This window comes from Oncorhynchus mykiss, chromosome 2, assembly GCF_013265735.2.
Source record: "Oncorhynchus mykiss isolate Arlee chromosome 2, USDA_OmykA_1.1, whole genome shotgun sequence".
NCBI lineage: Eukaryota > Metazoa > Chordata > Actinopteri > Salmoniformes > Salmonidae > Oncorhynchus > Oncorhynchus mykiss.
In genome coordinates this window covers 90,183,048-90,207,523 of record NC_048566.1, presented here as the reverse complement: position 1 = coordinate 90,207,523, position 24,476 = coordinate 90,183,048, and the positions used below count along the sequence as shown (strand labels likewise).

At 43.8% G+C, this 24,476-nt stretch overlaps 2 protein-coding genes across 8 annotated transcripts in view; one reads left to right on the top strand and one right to left on the bottom strand.

Moving 5' to 3' along the window:
• LOC110502310 (suppressor of tumorigenicity 7 protein homolog) overlaps positions 1-10,293 on the top strand; it is a 101,298-nt gene extending 91,005 nt beyond the window's left edge. For 5 of the 7 annotated variants that reach the window (XM_036958767.1, XM_036958781.1, XM_036958775.1 and 2 more), the window contains 4 exons: positions 4,317-4,467; positions 5,340-5,465; positions 7,477-7,616; positions 9,848-10,293. In XM_036958767.1, coding sequence (XP_036814662.1) covers positions 4,317-4,467; positions 5,340-5,465; positions 7,477-7,616; positions 9,848-9,943 — 513 coding nt within the window. In that variant the 3' untranslated portion in view covers positions 9,944-10,293. Of the gene's footprint in view, positions 1-4,316; positions 4,468-5,339; positions 5,466-7,473; positions 7,617-9,847 lie in introns of all 7 variants that reach the window. The other 2 variants (XM_036958750.1, XM_036958757.1) reach the window with 2 other exon arrangements.
• A 294-nt stretch (positions 10,294-10,587) lies between these two features.
• wnt2 (wingless-type MMTV integration site family member 2) lies at positions 10,588-24,243 on the bottom strand. Its single transcript, XM_021576610.2, has 5 exons — positions 23,664-24,243; positions 22,984-23,204; positions 17,054-17,331; positions 16,404-16,668; positions 10,588-10,873 (listed from the first exon to the last, which is right to left on the bottom strand). Exons 1-5 carry the CDS (start codon positions 23,744-23,746, stop codon positions 10,668-10,670), a joined length of 1,053 nt encoding a protein of 350 aa, XP_021432285.2. The 5' UTR covers positions 23,747-24,243; the 3' UTR covers positions 10,588-10,667.
• Between the last annotated feature and the right edge of the window lie 233 nt (positions 24,244-24,476).

Sequence of the window (24,476 nt, the reverse complement as noted above, 5' to 3'; positions counted from 1 at the left end):
ACTACTACTACTGTAGCACCACTATGACAACGACTCCTACTGTAGAACCCATTACTACTACTACTACTGTAGCACCACTATGACGACGACTCCTACTGTAGAACCCATTACTACTACTACTACTGTAGCACCACTATGACGACGACTCCTACTGTAGAACCCATTACTACTACTACTACTGTAGCACCACTATGACGACGACTCCTACTGTAGAACCCATTACTACTACTACTACTGTAGCACCACTATGACGACTCCTACTGTAGAACCCATTACTACTACTACTACTGTAGCACCACTATGACGACGACTCCTACTGTAGAACCCATTACTACTACTACTACTGTAGCACCACTATGACGACGACTCCTACTGTAGAACCCATTACTACTACTACTACTACTACTACTGTAGCACCACTATGACAACGACTCCTACTGTAGAACCCATTACTACTACTACTACTGTAGCACCACCACGACGACTCCTACTGTAGAACCCGTTACTACTACTACTACTACTACTACTACTGTAGCACCACTACGACGACTCCTACTGTAGAACCCATTACTACTACTACTACTACTACTACTACTGTAGCACCACTACAACAACGACGACTCCTACTGTAGAACCCGTCACTACTACTACTACTACTACTACTACTACTACTGTAGCACCACTACGACGACTCCTACTGTAGAACCCATTACTACTACTACTACTACTACTACTGTAGCACCACTACAACAACGACGACTCCTACTGTAGAACCCGTTACTACTACTACTACTACTACTACTGTAGAACCCATTACTACTACTACTACTACTACTACTACTACTACTACTGTAGAACCCGTTACTACTACTACAGAACCCATAACTACTACTACTACTTCCATAGCACTACTACTATTACTATAGTCGACCTCTACTACAAATACTACTGTAGCACTGCTGCTACTACTACTGTAGCACCACTAACAACTACTACTGCAGCCAGTGGTGGAAAAAGTACCCAATTGTCATACTGTAGTAAAAGTAAAGATGCCTTAATAAAACATTTCTCAAGTAAAAGTGAAAGTCACCCAGTAAAATACTACTTGAGTAAAAGTCTAAAAGTATAAGTCACTTATAATTCTGTATATTAAGCAAACCAGACAGAACCATAACATGTAAAAGCGGATAGCCAGGGGCACAGTCCAACTCTCAGATATCATTTAGAAATGAAGCATGTCTTTAGTGAGTCCACCAGATCAGAGGCAGTAGGATGACATGGGATTTTATCTTGATAAGTGTGTAAATTAGACCATTTACCTCTCCTGCTAAGCATTAATGTAAAGAGTACTTCTGGGTGTCAGGGAAAATGTATGGAGTTAAAAGTACATTATTTTCTTTCGGAATGTATTGAAGTAAAAAGTAAATAGTTAAGTACAGATTCCCCCCAAAATTACTTAAGTAAAAATACTTGAAAGTACTACTTAAGTACTTTACACCACTGACTATAGCACCACTAGCAACTACTACTACTGTAGCACTACTGCAGCACCACTAACCTCAACTACTACTACTACTGCAGCACCACTAACCACTACTACTACTACTACTACTGCAGCACCACTAACCACTACTACTACTACTACTACTGCAGCACCACTAACCTCAACTACTACTACTACTGCAGCACCACTAACCACTACTACTACTACTACTACTGCAGCACCACTAACCACTACTACTACTACTACTACTACTACTACTACTACTGCAGCACCACTAACCTCAACTACTACTACTACTGCAGCACCACTAACCACTACTACTACTACTACTACTGCAGCACCACTAACCACTACTACTACTACTACTGCAGCACCACTAACCACTACTACTACTACTACTGCAGCACCACTAACCACTACTACTACTACTACTACTAATAATAATAATGCAGCACCACTAACCACTACTACTACTACTACTCCTACTAATAATAATAATGCAGCACCACTAACCACTACTACTACTACTACTACTACTACTAATAATAATAATGCAGCACCACTAACCACTACTACTACTAATGCAGCACCACTAACCACTACTACTACTACTACTACTAATAATAATAATAATGCAGCACCACTAACCACTACTACTACTACTACTACTAATAATAATAATAATGCAGCACCACTAACCACTACTACTACTACTACTACTACTACTAATAATAATAATGCAGCACCACTAACCACTACTACTACTAATGCAGCACCACTACTACTACTACTGCAGCACCACTAACCACTACTACTACTACTACTACTACTACTACTAATAATAATAATAATAATAATGCAGCACCACTAACCACTACTACTACTACTACTAATAATAATAATAATAATAATAATAATGCAGCACCACTAACCACTACTACTACTACTACTACTACTAATAATAATAATAATAATGCAGCACCACTAACCACTACTACTACTACTACTACTAATAATAATAATAATAATGCAGCACCACTAACCACTACTACTACTACTACTACTAATAATAATAATAATGCAGCACCACTAACCACTACTACTACTACTACTACTACTACTACTACTACTAATAATAATAATGCAGCACCACTAACCACTACTACAACTACTACTACTACTGCAGCACCACTAACCACTACTACTACTACTACTAATGCAGCACCACTAACCACTACTACTACTACTACTACTACTAATAATAATAATAATAATGCAGCACCACTAACCACTACTACAACTACTACTACTACTGCAGCACCACTAACCACTACTACTACTACTACTAATGCAGCACCACTAACCACTACTACTACTACTACTACTACTAATAATAATAATAATAATAATGCAGCACCACTAACCACTACTACAACTACTACTACTACTGCAGCACCACTAACCACTACTACTACTACTACTACTACTACTAATAATAATAATAATAATGCAGCACCACTAACCACTACTACTACTACTACTACTACTACTAATAATAATAATAATAATGCAGCACCACTAACCACTACTACAACTACTACTACTACTGCAGCACCACTAACCACTACTACTACTACTACTACTAATGCAGCACCACTAACCACTACTACTACTAATAATAATAATGCAGCACCACTAACCACTACTACTACTAATGCAGCACCACTACTACTACTACTGCAGCACCACTAACCACTACTACTACTGCAGCACCACTAACCACTACTACTACTACTACTACTGTAGCCCTTCTACTACTACTACTGCAGCACCACTAACCACTACTACTACTACTACTACTACTACTACTACTCCTGTAGCACTACTACTACTACTACTACCACTGTAGCACTACTACTACTACCACTAACCACTACTACTACTACTACTAATGCAGCACCACTAACCACTACTACTAATGCAGCACCACTAACTACTACTACTACTACTACTACTCCTGTAGCACTACTACTACTACTACTACTCCTGTAGCACTACTACTACGACTACTACTACTACTACTACTACTACTACCACTACTACTGTAGCACTACTACCACTAACCACTACTACTACTACTACTACTGCAGCACCACTAACCACTACTACTACTACTACTACTGCAGCACCACTAACTACTACTACTGTAGCACTAATACTACTACTACTACTGTAGCACTACCACTAACCACTACTACTACCACTAACCACCACTACTACTACTACTAACCACTACTACTACTACTACTACTAACCACTACTACCACTACTACTACTACTAATACTACCACTACTACTACTACCACTAACCACCACTACTACTACCACTAACCACTACTACTACTACTACTAACCACTACTACTACTACTACTACTACCACTAACCACTACTACTACTACTACTACTACTACTACCACTAACCACTACTACTACTACTACTACTACCACTAACCACTACTACTACTACTACTACTACTACTACCACTAACCACTACTACTACTACTACTACTACCACTACTACTACTACTACTACTACCACTACTACTACCACTAACCACTACTACTACCACTACTACTACTACTACTACTACTACCACTACTACTACTACGACGCTTATAATGGTGCTACTTGAATGCTGATCGACGTTCTCCTGGTTGTAAGAACTGGTATAAAGTTGCATTAAAAAGTATGTTTATGTTGTGCATTTTATATTGTACTTACTGACTCTCTCTCTCTCTCTCTTCCACAGTACCTGTTAGAAATGAAAAGTTTAATACTGCCTCCAGAGCACATTCTGAAGCGAGGGGACAGTGAGGCCATAGCCTACGCCTTCTTTCACCTGCAGCACTGGAAGAGGGTGGAGGGGGCCCTTAACCTGCTGCACTGTACCTGGGAGGGCAGTGAGTAACACACACACACACACACACAACATCCGCTTTACCTCATACGCCATAACTTCATTGTGTTACACATTGCCTTTACTCTGTAACACACACTTGCACACATTTTCACGGCATTGAGTACAATACACATTTTCAGGGCAGTGAGTACAATACACATTTTCAGGGCAGTGAGTACAATACACATTTTCAGGGCAGTGAGTACAATACACATTTTCAGGGCAGTGAGTACAATACACATTTTCAGGGCAGTGAGTACAATACACATTTTCAGGGCAGTGAGTACAATACACATTTTCAGGGCAGTGAGTACAATACACACTTTCAGGGCAGTGAGTACAATACACATTTTCAGGGCAGTGAGTACAATACACATTTTCAGGGCAGTGAGTACAATACACATTTTCAGGGCAGTGAGTACAATACACATTTTCAGGGCAGTGAGTACAATACACATTTTCAGGGCAGTGAGTACAATACACATTTTCAGGGCAGTGAGTACAATACACATTTTCAGGGCAGTGAGTACAATACACATTTTCAGGGCAGTGAGTACAATACACATTTTCAGGGCAGTGAGTACAATACACATTTTCAGGGCAGTGAGTACAATACACATTTTCAGGGCAGTGAGTACAACACACATGTTCAGGGCAGTGAGTACAATACACATTTTCAGGGCAGTGAGTACAACACACATTTTCAGGGCAGTGAGTACAACACACATTTTCAGGGCAGTGAGTACAACACACATTTTCAGGGCAGTGAGTACAACACACATTTTCAGAGTTCTCTAATGGTGCACTACACTTCTGAGCTGAACATGAAACCTTTGTACCTATTCTGACTGCTGTGTCCTCTTTCCTCCCCAGCTTTTAGAATGATCCCCTACCCTCTGGAGAAAGGACACCTCTTCTACCCATATCCCATCTGCACCGAGACCGCAGACAGAGAGCTGCTACCAAGTAAGAGACGCTCTGGATTCAACTGTGTGTGCGGTGTGTTGACTTTCTGTATTTCTCATGTGGAAGCAGTGTTTTGTGAGGTGTCTGTGTACAAATCAAATATTATTTGTTACATGCTTGGTAAACATCAGGTGTAGACTATCAGTGAAATGCTTACTGACGGCCCTTCCCAACAATGCAGAGAGAAACAAATGAATAGGAATGAATAAATAAATAATAACACAAGGAATTTAATACACAATGATTAATGATAACTTGTCCACAGTGCATTGGGAAAGTATTCAGGCCTTCACTTTTTCCACATTTTGTTACATTACAGCATTATTCTAAAATGTTCCCTCATTAATCTACACATAATACCCCATAATGACAAAGAAAAACAGGGTTTTAGAAATGTTTGTAAAGTATTCACACCCTTTATTCAGTACTTTGTTGAAGCACCTTTGGCATTGATTACAGCCTTGAGTTTTCTTACGACGCTACAAGCTTGGAACACCTGTATTTGGGGAGTTTCTCCCATTCTTCTCTGCAGATCCGCTCAAGCTCTGTCAGGTTGGATGGGGAGCGTCGCTGCACAGCTATTTTCAGGTCTTTTCAGAGCTGTTTGATCGGGTTCAAGTCTGGGCTCTGGCTGGGCCACTCAAGGACATTCAGAGACTTGTCCCGAAGCCACTCCTGTGTTGTCTTGGCTGTGGGCTTGGGGTCATTGTCCTGTAGGAAGGTGAACCTTCACCCCAGTCTGAGGTCCTGAGCTCTCTGAAGCAGGTTTTCATCAAAGATCTCTCTGTACTTTGCTCTGTTCATCTTTCCCTCCATCCTGTCTAGTCTCCCAGTCCCTGCCACTGAAAAACATCCCCACAGCATGATGCTGCCACCACCATGCTTCACAGTAGGGATGGTGCCAGGTTTCCTCCAGACATGACGCTTGGCATTCAGGCCAAAGAGTTCAATCCTGGTTTCATCAGACCAGAGAGTGAAAAACATCCCCACAGGCCTTTTGGCAAGCTGTCATGTACCTTTTACTGACTGACGACTGACCACTCTACCATAAAGGGCTGATTGGTGGAGTGCTGCAGAGATTTTTGTCCTTCCTTCTTTGTCCTTCTGGAAGGTTCTCCCATCTCCACAGGGGAACTCTGGAGCTCTGCCAGATGACCACCTCCCTGACCAAGGCCCTTCTCCACCAATTGCTCAGTTTGACTAGGCGGCCAGTTCCAAGAAGAGTCTTGGTGGTTCCAAACTCCTTCCATTTAAAAATGATGGAGGCCACTGTTCTTTTTAACCTTTATTTAACTAAGTCAGTTAAGAACAAATTCTTATTTTCAATGACAGCCTAGGAACAGTGGGTTAGCTGCCTTGTTCAGGGGCAGAACGACAGATTTGTACCGTGTCAGCTCAGGGGTTTGAACTTGCAACTTACTAGTCCAACACTCTAACCACTAGGCTACCCTGCTGTCTGGGGATCTTCAATGCCCCAGACATTTTCTGGTACCCTTCCCCAGATCTGTGCCCCGACACAATCCTGTCTCGGAGCTCAACAGACAATTCCTTCAACCTCATGGCTTGGTTTTTACTCTGATATGCACTGTCAACTGTGGGACCTTATATAGACAGATGTGTGCCTTTCCAAATCATGTCTAATCAAGTTGTAGAAACATCTCAAGGATGATCAATAGAAACCGGATGCACCTGAGCTCAATTTTGAGTCTCATAACAAAGGGTCTGAATACTTATGTAAATGAGGTATTTATTTTTGTACATTATTATTTATTGATACATTTGCAAAAATGTCTAAACCTGTTTTCGTTTTGTCATTGTGCGGTATTGTGTGTAGATTGAGAATAAAACATTTTTAAAAATCTATTATATAATTCAACTGTAACGTAACAAAATGTGGAAAAAGTCGCGGGGGTCTGAATACTTTCCGAATGCACTGTACACGGGGTACCAGTACCGAGTCAATGTTCAGGGGTATGAGATAATACTGTGTGTGTGAATAAAGTATGTACAGTGTGTTGATGCGCTCTCTCTCATGTGGAAGCAGTGTTTCATGAGGTGTCGGTGTATCCTAAGAAGGAGCTGCCGTTCTTCATCCTATTCACGGCTGGTCTCTGCTCCTTCACCGCCATGCTGGCCTTGCTAACACACCAGTTCCCCGAGCTCATGGGAGTCTTCGCTAAAGCGGTGAGTCTCCTGCACCGGTCGCTTTCACACTCGCGCACATACCAGTTCCCTTTCTAAGCCAAGTCCCCATCCCCAATAAGGTTATTTGCATTCAGATTCTTCATAAGGTGGCCATTCATTTTGTTGCGTTCTTCTGAACTGTACAGAGGTTGTCATTGAGCCATTTTTGTTTTGACTGTAACAACCATAGATTTGCTTTTATCTGAAGTCTGGATAGCAGGAGACTAGGCAAGCTCTATACAAGTTGATGCAAGGTCCTATATCAATACAAGTTGTTGTGGATCAGTGGTGATGCAAGGAAGGAAATGCGTAAAGGAAGCAGCTTCAAACTATTGAATCCAACCCCTAGAACCTACACAGGCCCTCTCCTAGGGCCTCGACGTGATGTACTTCCTCAGCAGGCCTGTGCTGTCTGTGCTGCCACTCCCCTGGAATGTGTGTGAGCTCATCGCTCTGCTCCTGGTGTGACTCTATCAGCAGCTACCATCTCCTCTGCAGGGGCTTGCTCTGCTCTGTTCTGGCCCTGTTTTAGTTGGGTGCTGATGACACACTTTACATACTTTATTTGAATCCACAAATCACATTACAGTCGAGAATGATTCAAACATATCAAAGGTCACGGATATCTGGACATAGAAAGCACCTTCACCATGAAGATAGGCTGCCCATGACCGCTACAACGGCACAGTACCTCGCTAGCTGCTTTGCCTTTGTCCTATGTAGCCCTGCAATCTGAAGGATATGTACTGTCAGCCTGTTTCCACTTGACAAGGGGCTTAGCAGCAAAGGTATGCTTCATGTATGTGTCAAAGCAACCTACTTCCAAATTAGCACCCCCTTCTGGCCTCCCTCCACAACAACAATATGACATATTTGGAATTCAAGAAAACACAACACATCAGCCTCCTCTGACGAGAATGTTTGAATATGCACTGAATACTGCCTGTTTCATCTCACTAGCAATATGGTCAACGAGGTGATATGTGAGGCGGCAGGTAGCCTAGTGGTTAGAGCGTTTGGCCAGTAACCAAAAGGTTGCTAGATCGAATCCCCGAGCTGACAAGATAAAAATATGTTGTTCTGCCCCTGAACAAGACAGTTAACCCACTGTTCCTAGGCCATCATTGTAAATAAGAATTTGTTTTTAACTGACTTGCCTAGTTAAATAAAGATTACATATGTACTGGTCCTTATATGAATAGAAACCATTAACAATATCTGCAATATACTCTATTACATCATGTGAGATACAAAACAGATCATGGTTTGCAGGGTACCAGAGTGCTAGGTTGTATTTAGTTGGTAGAACCTGCATCCTCACCTTAATGGTAAAGGTGAGTATGTTCTTGCCAATAGAAACATTCTGGTATACGTAATAAGAGACAGAATGATCAGACACACTCTGATCCACTTCCAATACTTCAAAGACAAACTAATCAGCATCTGGTTTACATGCAAGGGTAGAGGCACAGTTCCTACCTTTCTTAAAGTAAGCACTGATCTAATATGATTGAATGGATGAAAACATGACTTGGCTTTCACCTATCGAATCATGTCAGATCAGTGGGTTCTCCCAAGGAAAGACGGAAGGAAGTAAAGGTGCATCTTCAAAGCATTGGAACAGGGCCTCTCTCCCTCTTAGCATGTAAACAAGGTGCTTGTTCCAGCTCTCTCCATCTCTCCCTGACAGCCTTTTATCTGCCATCAGACAAAGCCAAACCTCCATCACCCTCAATCCCTCTGAGGGAGCCCCTATCCCCCACACTGCATGTTGCCAAAACACATCAGAGAGGAGAGAGAGGGATGAGAGCGAGGGTGGTGTGAATAGAAAGAGAGGGAGCAAAATAACATCAGAGGAGAGGAGGATGAAGGAGATATGAATGGGGAGCTGACAGAGAGTCCACTACCACTCTTAGGGGTTAGAGCACAGTCAGTAGTCAACATACCTGGTAGACAAGTTCTGGTTCTGCCCCATTGAGCACAGTACTTAAACTGACATCCTATGGTGCTCCTATCATGGTCCTCTAGCTATCATTTGAGGCCAACGACAACCCACAGTAGCTACCTTGAAATGCGCAGAGCTTCAGTAAAGATGGGTACATTCTCAACTGGAATGTTATGGTGCACCTATCTACATACAGTACCTTGACATGTTCAGGAAGAAATCTGGTTGCAATGGTTCCACTAGGAATTGGCGTGTGTGTTCTAACATCATGTCTCTCTGTATGTAGTTTCTTAGCACCCTGTTTGCTCCTCTGAACTTCATCATGGAGAAAGTGGAGAGCATCTTGCCATCCAGTCTGTGGCACCAACTCACACGCATCTGACTGGACTAGACTGAACCAGACTGACTGACACACCCTTTGTGCCAAGATCATGGATTAGACGGACAGAGAGGATGGAAGAGAAGAGAAAAGGGAAACATTCTGAATCGGTTTTGACTTTATTTGATATGTTCAATTTTGTTATCAAATCATGTAAAAAAAAAAGTTTTTTTGTTGTACAAAAAAAAGGTGCTCAATTGCCATCATTAAAAAAGTGAAGAAAAAAACCAAAATAAAGGACTATGTGTATTGCTGCAACTTCTACTACACAATTTAGATTGTCAAGCATATATCACAACTGTAATAAATATTCCTGTGGGCCATGGAACATAAATGGCGGTCAGGTGACTAAAGCATGTCCTGGAACTGGCTGGTTGAGGACAGGGGTGTATGGTCAGGTCTGCTATCAACCAGTTTCCATAAACTATACACTCAACTTTCTTTTAAATTACATAAAGTTTGTATTTACATATACAAATTTGAATACATTTCAGAAATGTTTTGGGGTTATTGAGAGAGCAAATAAATATAATGGAATGTGAGGGAAGAACAACATTAGATTGTAAGGTGTTCTTGGTGCAATAGACTACAGGTGCAAGTCAGACTGATTTGGCGTTATGTCCAAAATCCACCCTATTCACTAGTTAGCTACTCAAAAGTAGTGCACCATAGGAAATAGGTTGCCATTTCAGACCAAATCTGGATAAGAGGTTGGTTGGTGGTATAGTCATGTTTGGGCCTTGCAGGTGTGCACGTCCATCTCCTGGTTGCAGTCCCGGCAGTGCACAGCGCAGCACCAGTGAAACTTGCACTCACACTTGGTGGTGCGGCTGACGCGTGTTGTATCGTAGCCCCGGCCGCAGCACATAACCTCACAGCTGTCTACGGCGCGAGACGTCCGGTTGCACACCCGCCCTCCTGTCCCCACCGATCCTGGCGAGGGAGAGAAATAATGAATCAAATCAGAAGAGACACAATCAGGTATATATTGGTATATGGTATATATTCTGCCTGTATATTGAACCAGTAAGATTTTTTTTACCTTGTGATCCACATACAATCCTTATCAAATGTGCTTATAACATGCCAAATAGACTAAATCTAATCTTTAGCTGCAATGGAGTGATTGTTGGCAAACAGCGGTCTAAGCCCCACTACCGTACAGGTATTGACATCATTCCAATAGAATGCAGTGTCCTCAATCTTAACTGGATGAGACGGTGAGTGATAGAGTGAGCAAGGCGTGGAGGAGCGGGGAGATGAGGAGGGAGTGAGGGATAAGAGGATGAAGGGAGACAGGATGAGCGATCGATGATAGGAGCCATCAGCTGGTAGTCAGGTTCTTCATCAGGTGTTCATTTTACACCCTGGCTGGCACTCACTGTCACTGTCACACACACACTCCTGCACCTCTTCTCAGAGTGACCATGCAAAGGAGCCTGGCAGGCTTATTGGACTCTCAGAAATCATCCCATAATACAATTAAATTAGATCAATATTTACTATTTATTTGAGGCCTCAACTCAAACCTCAATGGGGTGCATCTCAATAGTCTAAAGTAGCTTCCTTACCTCCTTCCTCTGCACTAAGGTGAAAACCCTGTACACGTGACGATGAATGTCCTGACTTAAAGGGGCTAGCTAGGAGTCGATTTGGGATTGGGAACAGATCATGTCTATCTAGGGAGGAGGAGGGAGGGAGAGAGAGGGAGGTAGAAAAAGAGGGAGAGCAGTCAGGTATTGTGTCTGGGCACGATGAGACTCCACCCCCACCCGACAACGTGTCCGCCTCTCCGTCAGTCATGGTATGCTGCACAGCTAGGGTTGACATCAAGGACAGACTCCACCCCCCTTCTCTCTCTCCCTCTTCTCTCCTGGCGTCTGCTTATTGAATTAAGATGAGGGGGCGCCGAGAGATGAGTTTAGCACCTGAGCCTCCATGGGGCCGAGGGAAATTGATTTCACACTTTGGAGAGGCACAGGGGGGTGCAGTCTCTACAGTATCTGTCTCCCAGGGCTCTGTGTGTGTGTGTGTGTGTGTGTGTGTGTGTGTGTGTGTGTGTGTGTGTGTGTGTGTGTGTGTGTGTGTGTGTGTGTGTGTGTGTGTGTGTGTGTGTGTGTGTGTGTGTGTGTGTCATCCAAGATGACTGGAGCCAATGTCTGTGGAGAGAGGTTCTCATGAGAGGGGCCATGATCAGTGAGCTCACCATGCTTACATGTATACAGGCCATAAAGACCCTTCATATAAAGCAGGCAGACTGGAGTCGAGGCGTTCATTTACTGTTCTATTGAATGTTATAATGGGCAAAACAAGTGACCTAAGAGACTTTGAGCATGGTATGATCGTTGGTGCCAGGCACGCCGGTTCCAGTATCTCAGAAATGGTCGCCTCCTGGGCTTTTCACGCACTACATTGTCTAGTAAACAAATAACATCCAGTCAGTGGCAGTAGTGTGGGTGAAAAACAGTTAATTGATGAGAGGTTGAAGGAGAATTGTGCAAAATAACAGGCGGGCCACAAACTGACAAATAACGGTGCAGTAAAACAGTGGTGTGCAGAAATGCATCTCGGAATGTGCAACTCGTCAATCCTTGTCACGGCTGTTGCAGCAGACGTTCTACCCCGATCAGCTAAAAAACAAGAAGAAATGGCTCCAGTGGGCACACGTTCTCCAACACTGGACAATTGAGGAGTGGAAAAACAATGCCTGGTCTGGTTCCTCTTGCATCATGCTGATGGCAGTCAGGATTTGGCGTAAGCAGTCCATGAAGGTGGTGTACTGGTGTGAGGAATGTTTTTCTGGCACGCGTTAGGTCACTTGATACCAATTGAACAATGATTGAACGCCACAACGTATCTTAACATTTTTGCTGACCAGGTGTATCCATTCAGGAGGCAAAGGGGGTCAAAACCAGTAATAGATGAGTGTACCAAATAAACTGTCCGAGGAGTGTATACAGTGCATTCGGAAAGTATTCAGACCCCTTGACATTTTCCACATTTTGTTACGTTACAGCTTTATTCTAAAATGGATTAAATCATTTTTCCCCTCATCAATCTACACACAATACCCCATGACGTAGCAAAAACAGCTTTTTAGAACTTTCTACAAATGTATTAATAAGAAAAGGATATCACATTTACATAATAGACTTGTCCCGAAGCCACTCCTGCGTTGTCTTGGCTGTGTGCTTAGTGTCATTGTCCTGTTAGAAGGTGAACCTTTGCCCCAGTCTGAGGTTCTGAGCGCTCTGGAGCTTTCTTCAAGGATCTCTCTGTACTTTGCTCCATTCATCTCTCCCTCAATCCTAACTAGTCTCCCAGTCCCTGCCACTGAAAAACATCCCCACAGCATGATTCTGCCACCGCCATGCTTCACCGTAGTGATGCTGCCAGGTTTCCTCCAGACATGACGCTTGGCATTCAGGCCAATAATTAAATCTTGGTTTCATCAGACCAGAGAATCTTGGTTCTCATGGTCTGAGAGTCCTGTAGGTGCCTTTTGGCAAACCCCAAGCGGGCTGTCATGTCCCTTTCACTGAGGAGTGGCTTCCGACTGGCCACTCTACCATAAAGGCCTGGTTGGTGGAATGCTGCAGAGATATTTGTCCTTCTGGAAGGTTCTCCCACCTCCACAGAGGAACTCTGGAGCTCTGTCTTAGTGATAATCGGGTTCTTGGTCACCTCCCTGACCAAGAGCCTTCTCCCCCGATTGCTTAGTTTGGCCAGGCGGCCAGCTCTAGGAAGAGTCTTGGTGGTTCCAAACTTCTTCCATTTAAGAATGATGGAGGCCACTGTGTTCTTGGGGGCCTTCAATGCTGCATAATTTTTTTGGTAGCGTTCCCCAGATCTGTTCCTTGACAATCCTGTTTCGGAGCTCTACGGACAATTCCTTTGACCTCATGGCTTGGTTTTTACTCTGACATGCATTGTCAACTGTGGGACCTTATATAGACAGGTTTGTGCCTTTCCAAATCATGTCCAATCAATTGAATTTATCACAGGTGGACTCCAATCAAGTTGTAGAAACATCTCAAGGATGATCAATGGAAACAGGATGCACCTGAGCTTAATTTCAAGTCTCATAGCAAAGGGTCTGAATACTTATGTAAATAAGGTATCTGTTTTTCATTTTTTATAAATTTGCAAACATTTCTAAAATGTTTTCTCTTTGTCATTATGGGGTATTGTGTGTAGATTGATGATACATTTTCAAATAAGGATGTAACATAACAAAATGTGAAAAAAGTCCTCTCCTTGTTTCCTTTTCTTCAATTGTGCTGACGTTAAATACCTCTGGTGGGTGTTCAACATACTGCCTTCACCTATCCTCAGTGGTGGGTGTTCACCATATAGCCTTCACCTATGCTCAGTGGTGGGTGTTCACCATATAGCCTTCACCTATCCTCAGTGGTGGGTGTTCACCATATAGCCTTCACCTATCCTCAGTGGTGGGTGTTCACCATATAGCCTTCACCTATCCTCAGTGGTGGGTGTTCACCATACTGCCTTCACCTATCCTCAGTACTGGGTGTTCACCATACTGCCTTCACCTATCCTCAGTACTGGGTGTTCAACATACTGCCTTCACCTATCCTCAGTGGTGGGTGTTCACCATACTGCCTTCACCTATCCTCAGTACTGGGTGTTCAACATACTGCCTTCACCTATCCTCAGTGGTGGGTGTTCAACATACTGCCTTCACCTATCCTCAGTGGGGTGTTCACCATATAGCCTTCACCTATCTTCAGTGGTGGGTGTTCAACATACTGCCTTCACCTATCCTCAGTACTGGGTGTTCACCATACTGCCTTCACCTATCTTCAGTGGTGGGTGTTCACCATATAGCCTTCATCTATCCTCAGTGGTGGGTGTTCACCATACTGCATTCACCTATCCTCAGTGGTGGGTGTTCACCATATAGCCTTCATCTATCCTCAGTGGTGGGTGTTCACCATATAGCCTTCACCTATCTTCAGTGGTGGGTGTTCAACATACTGCCTTCACCTATCCTCAGTGGTGGGTGTTCACCATACTGCCTTCACCTATCCTCAGTGGTGGGTGTTCAACATACTGCCTTCACCTATCCTCAGTGGTGGGTGTTCACCATATAGCCTTCACCTATCCTCAGTGGTGGGTGTTCACCATACTGCCTTCACCTATCCTCAGTGGTGGGTGTTCAACATGCTGCCTTCACCTATCTTCAGTGGTGGGTGTTCACCATATAGCCTTCACCTATCTTCAGTGGTGGGTGTTCACCATATAGCCTTCATCTATCCTCAGTACTGCGTGTTCACCATATAGCCTTCACCTATCCTCAGTACTGGGTGTTCACCATACTGCCTTCACCTATCCTCAGTGGTGGGTGTTCACCATACTGCCTTCACCTATCCTCAGTGGTGGGTGTTCACCATACTGCCTTCACCTATCCTCAGTGGTGGGTGTTCACCATACTGCATTCACCTATCCTCAGTGGTGGGTGTTCACCATACTGCCTTCACCTATCCTCAGTGGTGGGTGTTCACCATACTGCCTTCACCTATCCTCAGTGGTGGGTGTTCACCATATAGCCTTCACCTATCCTCAGTGGTGGGTGTTCACCATACTGCCTTCACCTATCCTCAGTGATGGGTGTTCACCATACTGCCTTCACCTATCCTCAGTACTGGGTGTTCACCATACTGCATTCACCTATCCTCAGTGGTGGGTGTTCACCATATAGCCTTCATCTATCCTCAGTGGTGGGTGTTCACCATACTGCCTTCACCTATGCTGTGACTTTAGGTCAGCGTAATGAAGGAGAGGAGAAAAAGAGGGGAGGGAACTTCAGAGAGGCCCCCCCAGGTCTACATTAGGAGTGGTTAGCTTTGATGTCGGTCAGAGGGGTTTGAGAGATATGACTTACCCTCCAAATATTCCTCCATTTTGGGGTTCCAAGCATGCAGAGGTGTAGGGGCCATCACTGTGCCCAAGGGTATGTGTGTGTGTGCTCTAGCAGGGGTAATTTATAGTGGTGCGCGGCAGGTCGGGTTTCAGCCCACAGAAGTGTGTAATGGCTCTTAAACTGGCCGACACCTGATCACCTCGGATCATCTGCTGCCTGACGGGCACCCAGGTCCTTCAGATCACACACACATTGTTTTCACTCACACACAAACACTATTTTCTTGCCGTCTCAGAAACGCACCCACACATACACTTTTCTCCCTCTCGCTCACAGGCACACCAACACATTCTCTCTGGTGTTATCCGGTGCAGCATTAAGAGAATAACCCTACTGTACAAGAGGCTGAGCGGTTACCCTGTGAAAATATTACCACATACTGAAGATATTATGGTTAAGTAGTACGGTGTTCTACTCTACAGCGAGACAGTCATGTCAGACGTCAGACAGACTGTACATCTACGTCAGTATCTCTGTCTGGACTGTGGACTAAATCTGAACACTACAAACCAGACTCACCAGACTCTTGGTCTCTTATGCAGTAGTCTGGCGAGTCCTCGAAGTAGACCAGGTCGTTCTTGCTGGGCCGTTTGAAGTGTCGCTGTGCGGTGGTGAAGCCCGTGCCATACTGGTTCATGGCCACCTGCACCGCCCCGTTGTAGCGCCGCCGCAAGTGGTTGCCCGTGCGGCGGAAGTCGGCCAAGGCCAGCCAGCAGGTCCGGACGCTGCAGGAGCCGCTCACGCCATGACACTTACACTCCAGGGACATAAACCGCTTCACCGCCTGTGTGGTGATGAGGAAGGGGATGGAGAGAGAAAGAAGTGTTGTTAGGGAGGCTAGGTGTGTATCTGGTTGGTTGGTGGTTGTGTGTCAGGTAGGGTTTGTATGTTGGTGTATGTGCACGTGTGTCTATGGAAGGAATCTACACAGGGTAATATTCTATCAAATTCCTCTAAACAAGTGTATCCCAACCCTCTACTCTTGGATCACTAGCCCTTGATTGGCACACCTGATTCCACTAGTCAACATCAAGCCCTTGATTATTTGAATCTGGTGTGCCAGTTCAGGAATACAAATATGCAAACCAACTGTTTGGAAAACACTGATCTAGATCAAATTAGTTCAGTTGGAGTCATTACTCCCCCATGTGTTTGAACTTTGAACCCACCTTTCTCCCAGCGCGGTTGTTGTGGAGGTTCATCAGAGCCCTGGCGTCTCTCTCCTTTCTCTCTTTGGCGTCTATGAAGGACTGGCTGAACCTCATGGCGTGCTCCACATGGTCGCTGCAGCCGCCCCAGTCGAACATCCCCTTGGCGTCCCGGGACGAGCCCTTCTTGGTGGGGTCACAGGAGCACGACTGCAGCTCTCCCTGGCTGCAAGCCCGGGACAGCGTGTGGACCACCCCGGCCGAGGAGATGGCGTGCACAAAGGCCGCTTCACGACTGCCTGGTAGGCATAGAGAGGAAGAGGAAGACATTGTGTGAGTGCTGAACACACACACGTAAGCAAGCTCACACTCCACATGCACACACACTACACACACACCCACTACACACACTGCACGCACGCACGCACGCACACACACCCACCACACTACACTATGCACACACAAACACACACACACACACACACACAGGGAACAGTATACACCAGAAGTTATAAGTTACATGGACACACAGTAAAGTTTACATTCACTTAAGTTGGAGTCATTAAAACTTGTTTTTTAACCACTCCATACATTTCTTGTTAACAAACTATAGTTTTGACAATTTGAGTCAATTGGAGGTGTACCTATGGATGTATTTCAAGGCCTACCTTCAAGCTCAGTGCTTCTTTGCTTGACATCATGGGAAAATCAAAAGAAATCAGCCAAGACTTCAGAAAAAAAAAATTGTAGACCTCCACAAGTCTGGTTCATCCTTGGGAGCAATTTCCAAACGCCTGAAGGTACCACATACTTTGGTGCGAAAAGTGCAAATCAATCCCAGAACAACAGCAAAGGACCTTGTGAAGATGCTGGAGAAAACAGGTACAAAAGTATCTATAGCCACAGTAAAACGAGTCCTATATCGACATAACCTGAAAGACCGCTCAGCAAGGAAGAAGCCACTGCTCCAAAACCCCTATAAAAAAGCCAGACTACGGTTTGCAACTGCACATGGGGTCAAAGATTGTATTTTTTGGAGAAATGTCCTCTGGTCTGATGAAACAAAAATAGAACTGTTTGGCCATAATGACCATCGTTATGTTTGGAGGAAAAAGGGGGAGGCTTGCAAGCCGAAGAACACCATCCCAACCGTGAAGCACTGGGGTGGCAGCATCATGTTGTGGGGGTGCTTTGCTGCAGGAGGGATTGGTGCACTTCACAAAATAGATGGCATCATGAGGGAGGAAAATTATGTGGATATATTGAAGCAACATCTCAAGACATCAGTCAGGAAGTTAAAGCTTGGTCGCAAATGGATCTTCCAAAGGGACAATGACCCCAAGCATACTTCCAAAGTTGTGGCAAAATGGCTTAAGGACAACAAAGTCAAGGTATTGGAGTGGCCATCACAAAGCCCTGATCTCAATCCTATAGAAGATTTGTGGGCAGAACTGAAAAATCATGTGCGAGTGGGAATGACCCACTGGGAATGTGATGAAATAAATAAAAGGTTAAATAAATCATTGTTTATTCTGACATTTCACATTCTTAAAATAAAGTGGTGATCCTAACTGACCTAAGGCAGGGAATTTTTACTAGGATTAAATGTCAGGAATTGTGAAAAACTGAGTTTAAATATATTTGGCTAAGGTGTGTGTAAACTTCCGACTTCAACTGTATGAATAGGCTTACCTAAAGGCCATGACTAATGCACACAAACTCATTGCACAAACATACACCGAGTGTACAAATCATTAGGAACACCTTCCTAATATTATGTCAAATTGTCTGGATGTCCTTTGGGTGGTGGACCATTCTTGATACACACAGGAAACTGTTGAGCATGAAAAACCCTGCAGCATGGCAGTTCTTGACACAAGCCTGGCACCTACTACCATACCCCGTTCAAAGGCACTTCCATCTTTTGTCTGGCCCATTCACACTCTGAATGGCACACATACACAATCCATGTCTCAATTGTCTCAAGGCTTTAAAAAAAATCCTCCTTTAACATGTCTCCTCCCCTTCATCTACACTGATTTGAAGTGGATTTAACAAGTGGCATCAATAAGGGATCATAGCTTTCACCTGGTCAGTCTATGTCACGGAAAGAGAAGTTCTTAGTGTTTTGTATACTCACCGTATAAGTTACACAAACCGACAGATAAACTGTAAATTGTATCCAGCCAGTATCCCATAAAGATACATAACCACTACAGTGTGTGTGTGTGTACTGTACACAGTAAACATTATGTAAAAATGTCTGGCTCGGGGGGTTCACAGTTTAAATAGGATCCTGTAAAAACAAAGAGCTAGCTATTGGTTGAGGTTGGGGTACCTGCATGGATACTGTTTGTTACTCTTTCAAGTCTTTTATTTAAGGCATGGCAGTGTTTTGCTTTATCTAACACCAAGATGGGAAAACAGGTGAAATTGACCAGCAATGCTCTGTGATAAAATACCCCTGACTTCTCTTCTAACTGATGAGAGATCTGTGGGATCAAAGACTATGGATAGTGAAGGAGGGGGGGGGGGGGGTGCGTGCGTGTCTGAGATCAGGAAACGCCAAACTTCAGTTCACAATGCTCTGTTTTTATGTCAAGATGTTCTCTCACACACACACACACACTCACTGTGTGTGCGCCTGTGAATGACTGTGAATGTTTCATCTGGTTAATGAGGAGATAAACCAAAGGATGAGAACATGAAACCATCCAAAAAAAAAGAAAACTCAGTAATTGTTTTAAATTAGCGTCCTGACATTGACAATAAGTAGCTTCTCACGGTGCCACAGCAATAATGCTGCCAATCAGAGCAGCTTCCTAATGTTGTGTGACACAACCAGAGCCGAGTCTGGGAGGTCTGAATACCAAAGGGACGATTAAAGAACCAAATTACACGCAATTCTCAGGGTCGGGTTCCTGGACACAGATTAAGCCTAGTCCAGGAGTAAAAAATAAATACGTTGAATAGTGAATCGCCATTGAACATGATTTTTAGTCCAGGACTAGTCTTTCTGGGAAACTGGCCATTAAAGTTCCGCCTTGGAATAACTTAGGGCCTATAGGAGCCGGAGGACTGGGACATGATGCCCAATAGAATTACCCATTTTATTTCTATGATCACCCCCATGGTGGAGTGGATCCTCACATTTATACCAATTAAAAAGAGATTCCAACGTGGAGAGAAGTTAGACTAATTCGAGATGGGAGTTGACACACTTATTCTTGACTCCCCACATTTGTCAGCTGTGGCAGTTTTATAAGCATGTAGAGCACTGGACCTGATACCGATCAGAGCCAATAGTGTGTGATTGCGGCACGCAATTCAGGGTGTTCCTGCATGTGGACACTCCCCCCCCCCCCCCCCGAGCATCCAATTGGTTCCTGAGTGAACGTCCCCCCTCGAGCATTCCATTGGTTCCTGCATGATTGTCTATATAATTAAAATGTGGAGAAAAATAAATAAAGGGAAATAAAAGTATTATCTAAGTTTTTAGGGGTGAAGAACACTGTCTACCGGTGTACTAGCTTGCTACCGATGTCGCCCCCGCCTCCCACCTGCTGTGTACCGGAGTTCTAACTACCTAGCTAGACAAACACCTACCAATGCCATTGTTAACAGAACTGCAGGAAAGCAGTACCCAACAGGCGGGGGCGAAGGACACAGTCTACCGGTGTTCTAGTTAGCTACCTACCCCACCTGCTGTGTACCGGTGTCGTATCCTAGCTAGCTACCTATCCCGCCTGCTGTGTACCGGTGTCCTAGCTAGCTACCTACCCCACCTGCTGTGTACCGGAGTCCTAGCTAGCTACCTATCCCGCCTGCTGTGTACTGGTGTTGTGTTCTAGCTAGCTACCTATCCCGCCTGCTATGTGCTGGTGTCGTGTTCTAGCTAGCTACCTACCCCACCTGCTGTGTACCGGAGTCCTAGCTAGCTACCTATCCTGCCTGCTGTGTACCGGTGTCATGCTCTAGCTAGCTACCTATCCCGCCTGCTATGTGCTAGTGTCGTGTTCTAGCTAGCTACCTACCCCACCTGCTGTGTACCGGAGTCCTAGCTAGCTACCTATCCCGCCTGCTATGTACTGGTGTTGTGTTCTAGCTAGCTACCTACCCCACCTGCTGTGTACCTTAGTCCTAGCTAGCTACCTATCCCGCCTGCTGTGTACTGGTGTCATGCTCTAGCTAGCTACCTATCCCGCCTGCTATGTACTGGTGTCGTGTTCCAGCTAGCTAGCTACCCCACCTGCTGTGTATCGGAGTCCTAGCTAGCTAGCACATAGTGTCGTTCGCGCCCGCCTGCCAAACACCTGCCCTCACTAACAGAACGGAGGACACTGTCTACCGGTGTCCTAACTAGCTACAGTTGTCACCCCTGTGGGGTTTATTGGCGGTTGGCGCCATCTACTGTATAGGAGAGCTGCCGCCTCCTGCCTGTTTACTGGAGTCCTAGCTTATAAAAATGGATCAACCAATAGAAGTGTAAAGAGGGGTTCCTGCAGATACAGGAATGACCACATGCAGGAACACCCCGAATTGCGTGCCGCAATTACACCCTTCTCATCAGAGTAGCAGCAAGCAGGCACGTCATATTGATACATCTAGAGCTGTAAAGTGAGACAATGTATGGAATGCAATGCAAGCACACGGGGAAAACATCTGTCAAAGAAGAACATGAATTTCACACAAATTTGTTTACTTTGATAAAGGCTAGAACTTTATAGGTTCACCACTGTTAATAATTGGTTGGGGAAAAACACATACCATATTTGCTATATATCTAGGAGCCTAGAGTCTATAGCAGATAGCATGTTGGAATTACTAGTCTATTGTTCAGAAATGCTTGTCTTGTACATGAGGACTAAGATGAGTAGACTATATTACTTTCCCAGCACACAATTTAAAAAATCATTCCAGAATATCAGCTATTTTACGTATGGTCATTTAATAGCTGCACTTTTTTTACCTGAGCAATTTAGCTAATAACATGTTCATGCTCATATTTGAGAATGAAAAATATGATATTTACTTCATATATAGGCCTACATCTTTGATTTGATCAATAATACTGAACCAAAATATAAACGCATAATGTAATGTGTTGGTCCCATGTTTCATGAGCTGAAATAAAACATCCCAGAAATGTTCCAAACACACAAAAAGCTTATTTCTCAAAAATGTGTTTACATCCCTGTTAGTGAGCATTTCTCCTTTGCCAAGATAAACCTCCACCTGACAGGTGTGGCATATCAAGAAGCTGAGGCACAATAAAAAGCAACTCTAAAATGTATAGTTTTGTCACACAACACAATGCCACATGATGTCTCAAGTTTTGAGGGAGCGTGCAATTGGCATGATGACTGCAGGAATGTCCACCAGAGCTGTTGACAGATAATTGAATGTTAATGTCTCTACCATAAGCAGAGGCAGCTTTTTAGAGAATTTGGCAGAGCGTCCAACCGTCCAACCAGCCTCACAACCGCAGACCATGTATATGGCGTCGTGTGGGCGAGCAGTTTGCTGATGTCAACGTTAACGTTGTGAACAGAGTGCCCCATGGGGGCGGTGGGGTTATGGTATGGGCAGGCATAAACTATGGACAACGAACACCATTGCATTTTATCGATGTAAATTTTAATGCATAAAAATACTGTGAAGAGATCCTGAGGCCCATTGTGAGGCCCATTGTGAGGCCCATTTCTTTTAAGGTATCTGTGACTAATAGATTTATATCTGTAATCCCAGTTGTGTAATCCATAGGGCCTAATGAATTTATTTCAATTGATTGATTTCCTCATATGAACTGTAACTCAGTAAAATATTTGAAATGGTTGCATGTTGTGTTTATATTTTTGTTCAGTATAATTTAAAATGAATTTAACTAAATATGAAATTACATATTTTTACAGTAGGCATATGCATGAGTTTTTTACTCTCTCAATACTTACTACGCAGCAGTAGGCGTCCGAACAAGTTGTGTTCTCGCGCCATGGTATTGCAGTTCCAGCGGTGGTTCTGAAACTGATGTTGGCACTCCCCGATCCAGTCTTTAATCCCGGCTCCAATCGCCTGCATAACTTTGGGATGCTGGCGGCACAGCTGCCGCTGTTTGTTGATTAACCCGGGGATGTTGTCGCACATCACTTGCGACCCGAGGGTACCCATGTACCTGCATAGAAAGATGAAAGAGGTTTTGGCTTTGACCATGCAACTTTAATCTGTTTGAATGTCCTTGTGGGCTATGGTGTTTATTTATATATATAATTAAAAACTAGGCTCCTAGAACACGAATAAAGGGAGAAAAAAATTATCTGCCCCATAATGTGTCCAAATTAAAGAAACATGCATGTCTAGTGTTCTGGGGGAAACATTCGATTATTTTATACATTTACATATTTTATTGGAAATTATTATAGTTTAATTCAAATTAAACCAACGTTTACACAGATCATAGCCTATGTGTCCAAAGTCATGCATTGTCTCACGCAGTCCTTGCCAATAGCGTATACTATAAAGTTTAGACTCCACTGTGTATATATATTGTTCCTAAAGCCGATAATATTTTCTACTAACTTTACATTTTCATTAGTCGTAAGTGCTATTTTCACATTCTTGAGAGTCTACTCACCACCAAGATCCGTCGACCCTTGACGTTAGCCAGCAGATTGCTACAGATAAATAAAAACATACTCCACTTGGCAATAAGTTCATATTATTAAAATGTTGTCGTTGTGCACATTCAGGCACCTGTACTGACCATTTCCATGGGTAGAAAAGAACACAGGCGCGCGTCAGACAGGAGTCTACAGCCTCTCGATTGCACCAATCAAAGTTCTGCTCTGTCTTGCATTAAAAATCGATAATCAGAAGAGGTTTACCGCCCGGGTGGAGTTTTGCGCGTAAAAAATGACAATGATTATGGTAAAGAAGCGCATGAGATATTGGGTCGATCTGAAGTGAACAAAGATTTGCAGTGTAAAGATAGGCAAATGATCGTCTGCTATCAGGTTTAAATTGCTTACACAAGGGGTGGGCGCAGTTCTGTCTCAGGAATGAGGTGAAGAAATTAGATGTCTGAAAGTATCTGTTCAGGCTAGCTTGACACCAGACACAAGCTTGGCCGATTTCCAAGCGGCAAGTTGTAGAATGTAGTACAATGTGATGCGTTAAACCCTGAGTGTTTTAACAAAAACATTTGACGTGTTTGGGAGGAACTGGTGCGCGCAAACGCGCTTAGTTATGGTTATGCCTATAACGCCCGAATGCCAAATATTCCAGAAACTCACAGCCATGACGCCATATTATGCACACAGATTAAATATTAGATGTGGAGATAGGCCCTTGATTAACCTTCCTGTTGTGTTCGTTTCATGTTAATTAATTGTTTGTTCCTGGTCCAAAATGACTGCCCCATTATAGCTGATTATAAATCCATAATATT